Source organism: Panthera pardus, unplaced genomic scaffold (genome assembly GCF_024362965.1).
Source record: "Panthera pardus isolate Hobbes unplaced genomic scaffold, ASM2436296v1 HiC_scaffold_11, whole genome shotgun sequence".
In the NCBI taxonomy this organism is placed as follows: Eukaryota; Metazoa; Chordata; class Mammalia; order Carnivora; family Felidae; genus Panthera; species Panthera pardus.
The window spans coordinates 21,497,260-21,510,462 of NW_026526666.1; the positions used below are offsets into that span (position 1 = coordinate 21,497,260).

The 13,203-nt window shown below is 36.5% G+C and overlaps 1 protein-coding gene across 2 annotated transcripts in view; it reads left to right on the forward strand.

Moving 5' to 3' along the window:
- The window catches only part of DBT (dihydrolipoamide branched chain transacylase E2), a 53,316-nt gene that overhangs the window by 9,222 nt on the left and 30,891 nt on the right, over window positions 1-13,203 (forward strand). For both annotated transcript variants that reach the window (XM_019457625.2, XM_053891975.1), the window contains one exon: window positions 653-728. In XM_019457625.2, the coding sequence (XP_019313170.2) occupies window positions 653-728 (76 nt within the window). Of the gene's footprint in view, window positions 1-652; window positions 729-13,203 lie in introns of those variants that run through there.

The following is a 13,203-nucleotide window of genomic DNA, read 5'->3' on the forward strand; positions in this document are numbered from 1 at the left end:
GTCCCCTAGAGGAGCACTCTGGAATCCATTCAGAGTCACATGTTACCGTGGAAAAGTGAGAGGAACATAGGTTGTTGACCAGAAATACTTTCTCTTGAGAATAATTACCATAAAGTATCATTTGTATCTAATTGTTACACAAGTGGGGGGTAGAAATTCAAAAAGGGGTGAAAAATGGAAAGAGGACTGAAATTTAATGATAAGTTGGCAGAACATGGTGGACAGAGAAATTTTTCATCAGGTTTTCTAGATGTGTACGCCTGATCGTTAGCCACTAAAAATGAGAATAGTTATATGAAGTCAGAAGAGATCTAAGAGTGGGACACTAGTGATCATTACAGTTTAATAACAGAAAACAAGGCTATCCAGCTAGTTGGGCCTTCTATACCCTTGTAAAGGAACATTATTTTGGAAGTTGGAAAATGTAAGTGCTGTGACAATATCAGTAGGTCTGTGATACTGAATAATTTATTTAAATCTTTGATGGTTATGAATGACAATTATGCTTTTAAAAATTATGAAACACTTTTTTATCTGTGAAATGCAATGGTTTCTGCTTCTGCTTGAGAATATTTTCTAATTTTAGCTATAAAAGCATCTATTAGAAGTATATTACATATTTAATGAGATCATTTTTCATTTTTCTTTGAAGCTCTGCAGGGACAAGTTGTTCAATTCAAACTCTCAGACATTGGAGAAGGGATTAGAGAAGTAACTATTAAAGAATGGTAAGTTATTCTGAAAAAAATTTTCAGTCAATGTAAAAATAATGTGTGCCAAAATAAGTGGGAGTTGTTTAAGTTGAGAAACTTCTTTCTTAATGATTTTTTTTTCTTTTTTAAAGCAGTAAGGTAGTTTGTATTGCTAATATGTTGTTAACACAATTCATCATACATCAGGATATTTTATTTGATGTAATTTATTAAGAATTATTTTTTCTTTTTTTTCTTTATTTTTTCTTTCTTTCTTTTTTTTTTTTAAGTTTATTTATTTTTGACAGAGACAGAGTGCAAGCATGAGCTGAGGAGGGGCAGAGAGAGAGGGAGACACAGAATCCGAAGCAGGCTCCAGGCTCCAAGCTGTCAGCACAGAGCCTGATGTGGGGCTCGAACTCACGAACTGTGAGATCATGACCTGGGCCAAAGTTGGACGCTTAACTGACTGAGCCACCCAGATGCCCCCATTTTTTCTTCTTTTAAAAAACTTTTTCACTGCCCACTCATCACTTCAGCTAAAAAAGAGAATTAAAAAAAAAAATTTTTTTTTAATGTTTATTTATTTTGAGAGAGAGACAGAGTGTGAGCAGGGGAGGGACAGAGAGAGAGGGAGACACAGAATCCAGAGCAAGCTCCAGGCTCTGAGATGTCATCACAGAGCCTGATGCGGGGCTTGAACCCAGGGACAGTGAGATCATAACCTGAGCCAAAGTCAGACGCTTAACTGAGCAACCCAGGTGCCCCATCAGCTAAAAAAGAGAAATTAACCTGTAACAGATGTTAACTTGATATGACCAGGTGTTTTGAATGGCGTTTGTGTATGAACTTATTATTAATTTGCAGACTATTTTAAAATCATAATATAAGCTAAGCTCTCCTTACTGTACTGGAAATGACCTCAGTAAGAATGCAAGTACATTTGACTCACCATTCTCTGACAGTTTGCCTGTATTTTTAGAATAGGTTCAAATTTAATACCAAAAAGTATTAATCAAAAAGTAGTTTTGGGGGGCACCTGGGTGGCTTAATCCATTAAGCATTCACCTTCAGATCAGGTCATGATCTCGGGGTTTGTGAGTTCAAGCCCCACATTGGGCTCTGTGCTGACAGCTTGGAGCCTGGAGCCTGCTTTAGATACTGTGTCTCCCTCTCTTTCTGCCCCTCTGCACTCTCACTCTTTCTCAAAAAATAAACATTAAAAAAAAATTTTTTTAAATAATTTTTGAAAAGGCTAAAGATTTTTCAGAAAAAGGCTTGAAACAGAAGTAAAAATCCTCTACTGCCTTAGTCCTCCTTCTACCTCTTTACCTTCTTTCACTTTTTAGAAAAAAAGAAACACTTCTTGGTAGGGAACGGATTTTTAAAGGTATCTAGAAGTAGCAGTTAAGATGAATAGATAGTCTCTCACCATAGTCTTATACTATTGAAGATCCCTTTAAGAATCTGATTCAGCCACCTGAACATTCTTTCTCTGTAGCTCTCCCTATTATTGCTTTGTAAATTACAAAAGGAGAAGAGCATAATTGTGCCTTACAGTTATGTCTCTAGTGGCACTGTGAGATTTAGGAAATGCCAATGGACCTCGAATCAGAAGAGCCCAACTCTGAAACTTATTAGTCATCTTGCCTGGGGACTCACTTTGTCTTTGATGAGCCATTGATTCTTAATGTGTAAAATGGGAGTAACGGTACTTACTCTGCCATCTGGCAAGGGTTCTTGAAAGAATCAAATAATGCAATGTATAGAAAATGCCTTTAAAATCTGAGAAGTGTTATGTACATTTAAGTTACTGATATGTTCTAAGACCAAGACTAGTCTTTGTAGATTGTAGATATTTTTTCATATTTCTTAATTTCTACCTCTTATTAAATCTCTAGAGTTATTTACTTGAAATAAGGTTTTAGGGTTTTGGAAACGGAGATAATTTCACTCCTAATGAAAATTAATAGTTCATTAAATTAAAAACACATATTTGACTAAAGTTTTTCAGACTATTCCTTTTTTTTTTTAAGTTTATTCCTTTATTTTGAGAGAGAGCACGTGCACAAGTGGGGAAGGGGCAGAGAGAGAGATGGGGAGAGAGAGAATCCTAGGCTGGCTTTGCACTGTGAGCTCAGAGCCCAATGTAGGGCTCTAACTCATGAACCGTGAGATCATGACCTGAGCCGAAGTTGGATGCTTAACCAACTGAGCCACCCAGGCACCTCTACAAGTTCTTTAAGAAATATTAACAGCTGTCTTGAATTCTGTGTGTTTTTTCTCTAGCTTAATATCTATAAACCTCGGGGCACCTGGGTGGCTCAGTCAGTTAAGCATCCAACTTCGGCTCAGGTCATGATCTCATGGTTCATGGCTCTATGCCCCGTGTCAGGCTCTATGCTGACACCTCAGAGCCTGGAGCCTGCTCCGGATTCTGTGTCTCCCTCTCTCTCTGCTGCTTCCCTGCTTGCACTCTGTCTCTCTCTTCCTCAAAATAAACATTAAAAAAATTTTTTTTTTAAATCTATAAATCTCAACTCAAGGGAAAAAATCTATATTTTAATGCAGTTTGTAAAATGCTAAAAAGCAGAATTCTGTGCCACACACAGAGAATAGAAATTTGAATATATAGGAAGCATGATTTAATAGAAGGATGTGTTTATATAAGTGGCACTAAAACCTTATGTTTTCTTAGAACTTGTAGGAGCAAATATATGGATAAAGAAGAAAAACACTTCAATTTCAAAAAGCTTTTGACAAACTTCCACAACAAAAGTTTGGATTATATATGTGCTATCATGCTAAAGTCAATTTAGTCTGATATTAATACAACTAATTTAGTCTGATATTAATACAGCCATTCCCAGCTCTCTTTTGGTTAATGTTTCCATGATTTTTTTTAGCGTGTGTGTTTGTGTGGTATGTGTGTTTTGTGTATGTTGTGAATGTGTGGTGTTATTGTGTGATGTGTGTGTGTTAAATGTGTGATCTTTATGTGACAATAATGTGGTATATGTCTTGAGTTGGTATGTGGTTTATGCATTTTGTGAGTGTTGTGTGTGTGGAGTGTGTTAGTATGTATAATGTGTATGGTGTGTGTGTTGGGTATGTATGAAGTGTTTTTTTGTATGTGGTGGTGTATGCAGGGTGTGAGTGTTGTATGTGCAGTATTTGTGTTTGTGTCTACTCTATGTGTGGTATATGTGTGGTGTGTGTGTTGGGTATGTTTTATGTGTGACTGTGTGGTGTGTATGCCTGGTGTGTAGGTAATATATTTATGTGTGAAATGTGTGTCTGTGGTATTACATGTGTGGTGTGTGTGTTGTATGAGTGTTGTGTGTTTCTTGTGTCTTGGTTATATGTATGCTGTACGTTAGTGAGATACATGTGTTTGTGTCTTTTGTGTGTGTTGTGTGGTTGTTTGTGTAGTATGAGTGGTATATGGGTAGGGCATGTGTAATGTGAGTTTGGTGTCTGGTGGTGTGTGTGTAATATATGTGTGGTAAGTGTATATGGTGTAAGTATGGTGATATGTGTTGGGTATATGCTGTGTCTTTTTTCTTTTTTTTTTAATTTTTATTCTAATTCCAGTTAACATGCAGTGTCATGTTAGTTTTAGTTTCAAGTGTGCAAAATAGTGATTCAAAATTACATCTCTCACCTGGTGCTCATCAGGACAAATGCACTCCTTAATCCCTGTCACCTGTTTAACTGATCCCTCCACCCACCCCACCTCTGGTAACTATCGTATTGTTCTCTGTAATTAAGCGTCTCTTTGCTTGTGCCTCTGTCTTTTTTCCCCCCCTTTGCTTATTTGTTTTGTTTCTTAAATTCCACATATGAGTGAAATCATATGGAATTTGTCTTTCTCTGACTTGTCTTTCTCTGACTGAGTTATTATCACTTAGCATTATACTTTCTAGCTACATCCATGTAGTTGTAAAAGGCAAGATTTCATTCTTTTTTATGGCTGAATAATATTCCATTATATGTATATACCACAGCATCTTTATTCAATAATCGATGGACACTTGGGCTGCTTCCATATCTTGACTGTTATAAATAGTGCTGCTATAAACATAGGGGTGTATGTATCCCTTTGAATTAGTGTTTTTGTATCCTTTGGGTAAATACCCAGTAGTGTGATTGCTGGATAGTAGGGATTCCTATTTTTAACTTTTTGAGGAGACTCCATACTGTTTTCCACATTGGCTGCACCAGTTTGCATTCCCACCAACAGTGCACAAAGGTTCTTTTTTCTCCAATCCTCACCAGCACCTGTTTTTTCTTGTGTTGTTGATTTTAACCATCCTGATAGGTGTGAGGTGATATTGCATTGTAGTTTTGATTTGCGTATCCCTGATGGTAGGTGTTGACGAGCATCTTATCATGTGTCTGTTGGCCATCTGGATGTCTTTGAGAAATGTCTGTTCATGTCTTCTGCCCATTTTTTAATTGAATTATTTGGTTTTTAGGTTTTGAGTTTTATAAGTTCTTTATACATTTTGGATACTAACCCTTTATTGCATATGTCATTTACAAATATCCTCTCCCACTCAGTATGTTGTCTTTTAGTTTTGTTGGTTTTTTCCTTCACTATGCAGAAAGCTTTTTACTGGGATGTAGTACCGATAGTTTACTTTTGTTTCCCTTGCCTCAGGAGACATATCTAGAAAGAAGTTGCTATGGCCTATGTTAAAGAAATAACTGCCTGTGTTCTCTTCTAGGATTTTTATGGTTTCAGGCCTCACATTTTGGTCTTTAATCCATTTTGAGTTTGTTTTTCTGTATAGTGTAAGAAAGTGGTCCAGTTTCCTTCTTTTGCATATACCTGTCCAGTGTTCCTAATACCATTTGTTGAAGCAACTGTCTTTTTCCCATTGGATATTCTTTCCTGCTTTGTGAAAGATTAATTGACCACATAATTGTGAATTACTTTCTGGATTATCTGATCTGTTCTGTTGATCTATGTGTCTATTTTTGTGCCAGTTGCCATATTGTTTTGGTTACTGCAGCTTTGTAATGTAACTTGAAGTCTGGAATTTTGATCCCTACAGCTTTGCTTTTCTTTTTCAAGATTGTTTTGGCTATTCAGGGTCTTTTGTCGTTCCGTACAAATTTTAGGATTATTTGTTCTACTCCTGTGAAAAATGATGTTGGTATTTTGATAGGGATTGCATTAAATATATAGATTGCTTTGATTTGTGTAGACATTTTAATAATATTCTTCTAATCCATGAGCATGGAATGTCTTCCCATTTCTTTGTACCATCTTCAGTTTCTTTCATCAGTGTTTTATAGTTTTCAGAGTACAGGTCTTTCACCTCTTTGGTTAGGTTTATTCCTAAATACCTTATTATTTTTGGTGCAATTATAAATGAGATTGTTTTCCTAATTTCTCTTTTTGCTGCTTCATTAGTGATGTATAGCAATGGAACAGATTTCTGTACATTGATTCTGTATCCTGTAACTTTACTTAATTCATTCTTTAATTCTGGCAGTTTTTTGGTAGAGTCTTGGATTTTCTATATATACTATCATGTCATCTGCAAATAGTGTAAGGTTTACTTCTTCCTTACCGACTGGGAGACCCTTTATTTCTCTCTCTCTCTTTTTTTTTTTTTTTGTCTGATTGCTCTGGCTAGGACTTCCAGTACTATGTTAAATAAAAGTGGTGAGAGTGAACATCCTTATCTTATTCCTGTCCTTAGGGAAAAGCTCTCAGTGTTTCCTCATTAAGGATTATGTTAGCTGTGGGTTTTTCCATATATGGCTTTTATTATGTTGAGGTATGTTCCCTCTAGATCTGCTTTGTTGAGGATTTTTATCATGAATGGATATTGTACTTTGTCAGATGCTTTTTCTATGTCTATTGAGATGATCATATGGTTCTTATCTTTTCTCTTATTGATGTGATGTATCATGTTGGTTGATTTGTAAATATTGAACCACCCTGGCAACCCAAGAATAAATCCCTCTTGATTGTGTGAGTGATTTTTTAAAAAAAGTATTGTTAGATTTGGTTTGCTAGTATTTTGTTGAGCATTTTTGCATATATGTTCATCTGGGATATTGGCCTGTACTTCTCTTTTTTAGTGGAGTCTTTATCTGGTTTTGGTATCAGGGTAATGCTGGCCTCATAGAAGGAGTTTAGAAGTTTTCCTTCCTTTTCTATTTTTTGGAATAGTTTGAGAAGAATAGGTATTGACTCTTCTTTAAGTGTTTGGCAGAATTTGCCTGTGAAGCCATGTGGTCCTGGACTTTTGTTTTTTCACTACTGATCCAATTTCTTTACTGGTTGTCCAAGTTTTCTATTTCTTCCTATTTCAGTTTTGGTAGTTTATATGTTTCTAGGAATTTATCCATTTCTTCCAGGTTGCCTCAATTTGTTGGCAGATGTTTTTTTTATAATGTTCTCTTATAATTGTTTGTATTTTTGTGGTGTTGGTTGTTATCTCTCCTCTCTCATTTATTTGAGTCCTTTCTCTTTTTTTTTCTTGAAAAGTCTGACTGGAGGTTTATCAATTTTATTGGTTTTTCTAAAGAATCAGGTCCTGGTTTCATTGATCTGTTCTAGTGGATTTTTTTTTCTTTTTTTTTTTTTTTTTTTAGTTTCTATACCATTTTTTTTTCTCTAATATATATCATTTCCTTCCCTCTGCTGGTTTTAGGTTTTGTTTGTTGTTCTTTTTCTAGCTCCTATCGGTCTAAGATTAGATCATTTATTTGAGATTTTTCTTGCTTCTTGATGTAGCTCTATATTGCTATAAACTTCCCTCTTGGAACTGCTTTTGCTGCATCCCAAAGGCTTGGACCTTGTGTTTTCCTTTTCATTTATTTCCATGTACTTTGTAAATTTCTTCCTTTATTTCCTGTTTGACCCATTCATGCTATTTAATCTCCATGTATTTGTGGTCATTCCATACTTTTTCTTGTGGTTGACTTCTAGTTTCATAGCATTGTGATCGGAAATGATGCATGGTATGACTTCAGTCTTGAATTTGTCAAGGCTTGTTTTGTGGACTAATATGTTATCTATTCTGGAGAATGTTCTCTGTGCACTTGAAAAGAATGTGTATTCTGCTGTTTTAGGATGGAATGTTCTGAATATATCTGTTAAATACAGCAGTCCAAAGTGTCAATGAAAGCCATTGTTTCCCTGTTGATTTTCTGTATAGATGATCTGTCCATTGATATAAGCGGGATGTTAAAGTCCCCTACTATTATTTTATTATTATTGATTAGTTTATGTTTGTTATTAACTGTTTTATGTATTTGGGTGCTTTAATGTTGGGTGCATAAATATTTACAGTTGTTCTATCTTCTTGTTAAATTGTTCCCTTTCTTATTATGTGATTTCCTTCTTTGTCTCTTGTTACAGCCTTTGTTTTAAAGTCTATTTTGTCTGATATAAGTATTGCTACTCCAGCCTTCTCTTGACATGCATTTGCATGATAGATGTTTCCGCCATCCCCACTTTCAACCTGCAGGTGTCTTTAGGTCTAAAATAAATCTCTTGTAGGCAGGATATAGATGAGTCTTGTTTTTTTTATCCATTCTTTCACCCTGTGTCTTTTGATTAGCATATTTAGCCCACTTAACATTCAAAGTAATTATTGATAGATACGTGTTTTTCATCATTTTGTTATGTTTTGTGGTTGTTTCTGAAAATTTTCCCTGAAACTTTCTTGTCTTTCTTTCATTGTTTGCTGGTTTTCTTTAGTGATATATTTGGATTTCTTTCTCTTTATCATTTGCGTATTTATTAGTGGTTTTTGATTTGTTATTACCATTAGATTTGTATATAATATTTTCTGTGTATAGCAGTCTATATTAAATTAATGGTCATTCGAGCACATCCTTCTCTCCTCTGCATGTTTTAAATATATGGCGTCATATTTTACAGCCTTTTATTTTGTGAATTCCTTGACTGATTTTTTTTATAGAAATATTCATTTTTACTGCTTTTGTGTTTCCTGCCTTTATACTGTCACTCTCAGTCTCTCCTTTCCATTCAAAGAGACCTTTAATTTTTCTTGCAGGGCTGCTTTAGTGGTCATGAACTTGTTTAGTTTTTTGTTTGTTTGAAAAACTCCTTATCTCTCCTTCTATTCTGAATGATAGGCTTGTTGGATAGAGTGTTCTTGGCTGCAGATTTTTCCCATTCTGTACTTTGAATATACCATGCCACTCTCTTCTGGCTTGGAACTTTCTGCTGGAAAATCCCTTAATAGCCTTATGTATTTTCCCTTATATGTTACTATCTTTTGTCTTGCTTCTTTTAAATTTTCTTTATCACTATATTGTTGCCAGTTTGATTACAATATGTCTTGGTATGGATCTGCTTTCGTCTATTTTGATGGGGGTTTTCTGTGCCTTCTGGATCTGGATATCTGTTTCCATCCCCAGATTAGAGAATTTTTCAGGTATTATTTCTCCAAATAAATTTTTTGCCCCCTTTTCTCTCTTCTTCTGGCACTCCTATAATATGAATGTTATTATGTTTGATGGAGTCACTGATTTCCCTAAGTCTGTTGTCATTTTGTATAATTCTTTTTTCACTCTTTGTTCAGCTTGATTACTTTCCATTACTGTGTCTTCTAGATCATTAATTCATTTTTCTGCTTCTTCCAGCCTGCTCTACATTGCACTAAATGTATATCTAATCTTGCTCTTTATCTCTGACTGGTTCTTTTTATTTCTTTTCTCAAATCCAATGAATATTTTTATGATTATTGCTTGAAACACTCCATCGGGCATGTTAACTTGTATCTCTTTTGCTTAGATCTCCAGCCATGGCTTTTTTCCGGCTCTTTCCTTTGGGTCAGATTTCTCTGTCTTCACATGTTGTTTAAGTCTCTGTGCCTGTTTCTTTGTGTTAGGAAAGTCAGCTACATCTCCTGTTCTTGAGGGTAATGGCCTTATGAAGAAGAGGTCCTGTAGTGACCTGCCATGTAGTGTCCCCTATTCCACAGGGCCTAGTGCTTCTGGGGTTTATTCAATGTGTATGGAATGTTCTCTGCTGTTCTTTTCTGGCCACTTTATCCTTCAGGCTAATTGTCTGCCGAGACTCTGTTTGACTGTTGTGGGCAGACTTTGGTCCCTGGCCTGACTGTGGTATGTTTTAATTAGGTGTGCTCTGGTCTGCTTGTGAAATGACACCTGTTGCCACCACTGCTGGAACTGAGGCTTTGCAAAACTCCCAAATTGGGACACACAGTGGTGGTAGGGGTTTGGGCCAGTTTTCTGGGGGATGGGTCCCACTGTGCTAGGACTGAGGCAAGCATGACAAAGAAGGGTGGTTCCATTGGAGCGTGGAGTAGGAGATGTGGGACTTGCTGTAAGTAAGCTATGAGTGTCAGCACTGCTCTGCCTCCTGCAGGTGGTCTTGTGCTTTTGCTGGGTGGAGGTGGGGATGGCACCGTCAATTCCTTTGTTTCTGGAGGGTTCTATATGTGAATGCTGCCTCTCTGGGACATACTCTGAGATGACCAAATAACCTCCCCACCTTGTGACCCAGGTGCTCTTGAGATCACTGTTTGCATGCTGTATTTCTGCAGGCTGCTTGCCCTGCCTTCTCTCTAACAGCAGCCCCAATGCCTTCAGACTCTATCTGAGCCAAGCCTGCTGACCTTTAAAGCTCTAGGCTTTACGCTCCTCTGGTTGCAGGAACTACCAAAATTCAGCCCATCTCGCTTTCCAAACCAATTGCTGTGGGAATCAGTTTTATCCATGCACTCCCCTGTGTGCTAATCTGTCTCTCACCCTTCTCTGCCACTGTGGCTCCCTCCTTCCTGCAATGGCTGATCTATTTCTCTCCCAACCCATGACTCTACACATCCTACCTTCATCGATGTGGCCTCTTCTCTACCTGTAAGTTAATGGAGTTTGTTCTGTCAGTCTTCAGATTGATTTCTGGGGTATTTAGGATGATTTAATAGTTATCTAATTGTATTTGTGGGACAAGGTGAGCCTAGGGTGTTCCTGCTTCACCACCATCTTCCCCTCCTGCATGATATTTTTTTTGTGTGTCCTTTTACTTTCAACCTATTTGTGTCTCTTGTAGATGGCACATGGTGAAATCATCTTTTGAAATCCATTTTTCCAATTTATGCCTTTTATTGGCATGTTTAAGCCACTTACACATAATGTAATTATGGATAAGGTAAGATTCACATCTGCCATTTGCTGTTTGTTTTCTATATGTTTTATGTGCTTTTTCTTTATGTATTTCTCCATTACTACCTTCATTTGTGATAAATCGATATTTCTACTGTACCATTTTAATTTCCTTGTTTCTTTTACTATATATAATTTTTAGTTACTTTCCTAGTGGTTGCCCTGTGGCTTAATAAAAAACAATGTAGGGGTGCCTGGGTGGTGCAGTTGGTTAAGTGTCTGACTTTGGCTCAGGTCATGATCTTACCATTTATGGGTTCGAGTCCCATGTCGGGCTCTGTGCTGACAGCTCAGAGCCTGGAGCCTGCTTCAGATTCTGTGTCTTCCTCTCTCTCTGCTCCTCCTCTGTCTCTGTCTCTCAAAAATGAATAAACATTAAAAAAAATTTTTAAACAATGTAATTTGGGTTAATACCAACTTAGTTTAAATAGTGCATTAAAAACATTGCTCCAATATAGATTTTTCCTTCTCCCCTCCCTTTTGCTATTATTGTCATATGTATTATGTATTTAAACATTATAAGCCCATCAATAATTTTTTTAATTTATATTTTAGTTAACATACAGTACAATATTGATTTCAGGAGTAGAATTCAGTGATTCATCACTTATATACAACACCCAGTGCTCATTACAAGTGCCCTTCTTGGTACACATCACCCATCTAGCACATCTCCCACCCACCTCCCTCCATCAACCCTTAGTTTGTTCTCTATCAGTAAGAGTCTCCCTTTCTTTTCTCCCTCCACCCCCTGCCTTCCCAAATGTTCTTCTGTTCTGTTTCTTAAATTACAAGTATGAGTGAAATCATAGGATATTTGTCTTTCTCTGATTGACTTATTTCTCTTAGCATAATACATTCTAGCTCCATCCATGACATTGCAAATGGCAAGATTTCACTTTTTTGATGACTAATCAGTTGTATATATTTGGGCTCTCTCCATAGTTTGGCTATTGCTGATAATGCTACTATAAATATTAGGGTGCATGTACCCCTTCAAATCTGTATCTTTGTATCCTTTGGGTAAATACCTAATAGTGCAATTGCTGGATCATAGGATAGGTCTATTTTTAGTTTCTTGAGGAATATCCATAGTGTTCTCCAGAGTGGCGGCACCAGTTTGCATTCCCACTAACAGTGCAAGAGGCTTCCCCTTTCTCTGCATCTTCAACACCTGTTGTATCTTGTGTTGTTAATTTTAGCCATCTGACAGATGTGAGGTGGTATCTTATCGTGGTTTTGATTTCTATTTCCCTAATGATGAGTGATGTTGAAAATCTTTTCATGTGTCTGTTAGCCCTCTGGATGTCTTCTTTGGAAAAGTGTCTATTCATGTATTCTGCTGGTTTCTTAACTGGTTTGTTTGTTTTTTGCGTGTTGAGTTTGATAAATCCTTTATAGATTTTAGTTACTAACCCTTTATCAAATATGTCATTTGCCAATATCTTCCCCATTGTGTAGGCTGCCTTTTAGTTTTGTTGTTTGTTTCTTTCACTGTGCAACTTTTTATCTTGATGAAGTCCCAGTAGTTCACGTTTGCTTTTGTTTCTCTGGCCTTTGGTGACATGTCTAGTAAGAACATGGAACAGCCGAGCTCAAAGAGGTTGCTATCTGTGTTCTCCTCTAGGAGTTTGATGGTTTTTTGTTTCATATTTAGGTCTTTCATCCATTTTGAATTTATTTTTATGTATGGTGTAAGAAAGTGGTCCAGTTTCATTCTTCTGCATGTTGCTGTCCAGTTTTCCCAATACCATTTGTTGAAGAGATTGTCTCTTTTCCATTGGATATTCTTTCCTGCTTTGTCAAAGATGAGTTGACCATATAGTTGTAGGTCCATTTTTGGGTTTTCTGTTCTGTTCCATTGATCTATGTGTGTTTTTTGTGCCAGTACCATTCTGTCTTAATGACTACAGCTTTGTAATATAGCTTGAAATCTGGAATCGTGATGCCTCCAAGTTTTGTTTTTCTTTTTCAGGATTGCTTTGGCTATCTGAGATCTTTTGTGGTTCTCTACACATTTTAGGATTGTTTGATCTAGCTCTGCAAAGAGTGTGGTGGTATTTTGATAAGAATTAAATGTGTAGATTGCTTTGGGTAGTATAGACATGTTAACAGTGTTCTTCCAATCCATGAGCGTGGAATGCTTTTCCATTTCTTTGTGTCCTCTTCAGTATCTTTTATAAATCTTCTATAGTTTTCAGAGTACAGATCTTTTACCTCTTTAGTTAGGTTTATTTCTAGGTATCTTAATATTTTTGACGTAATTATAAATGGGATTGATTCTTTGATTTCTTTTCCTGTTGCTTCATTATTGGTGTATAGAAATGCA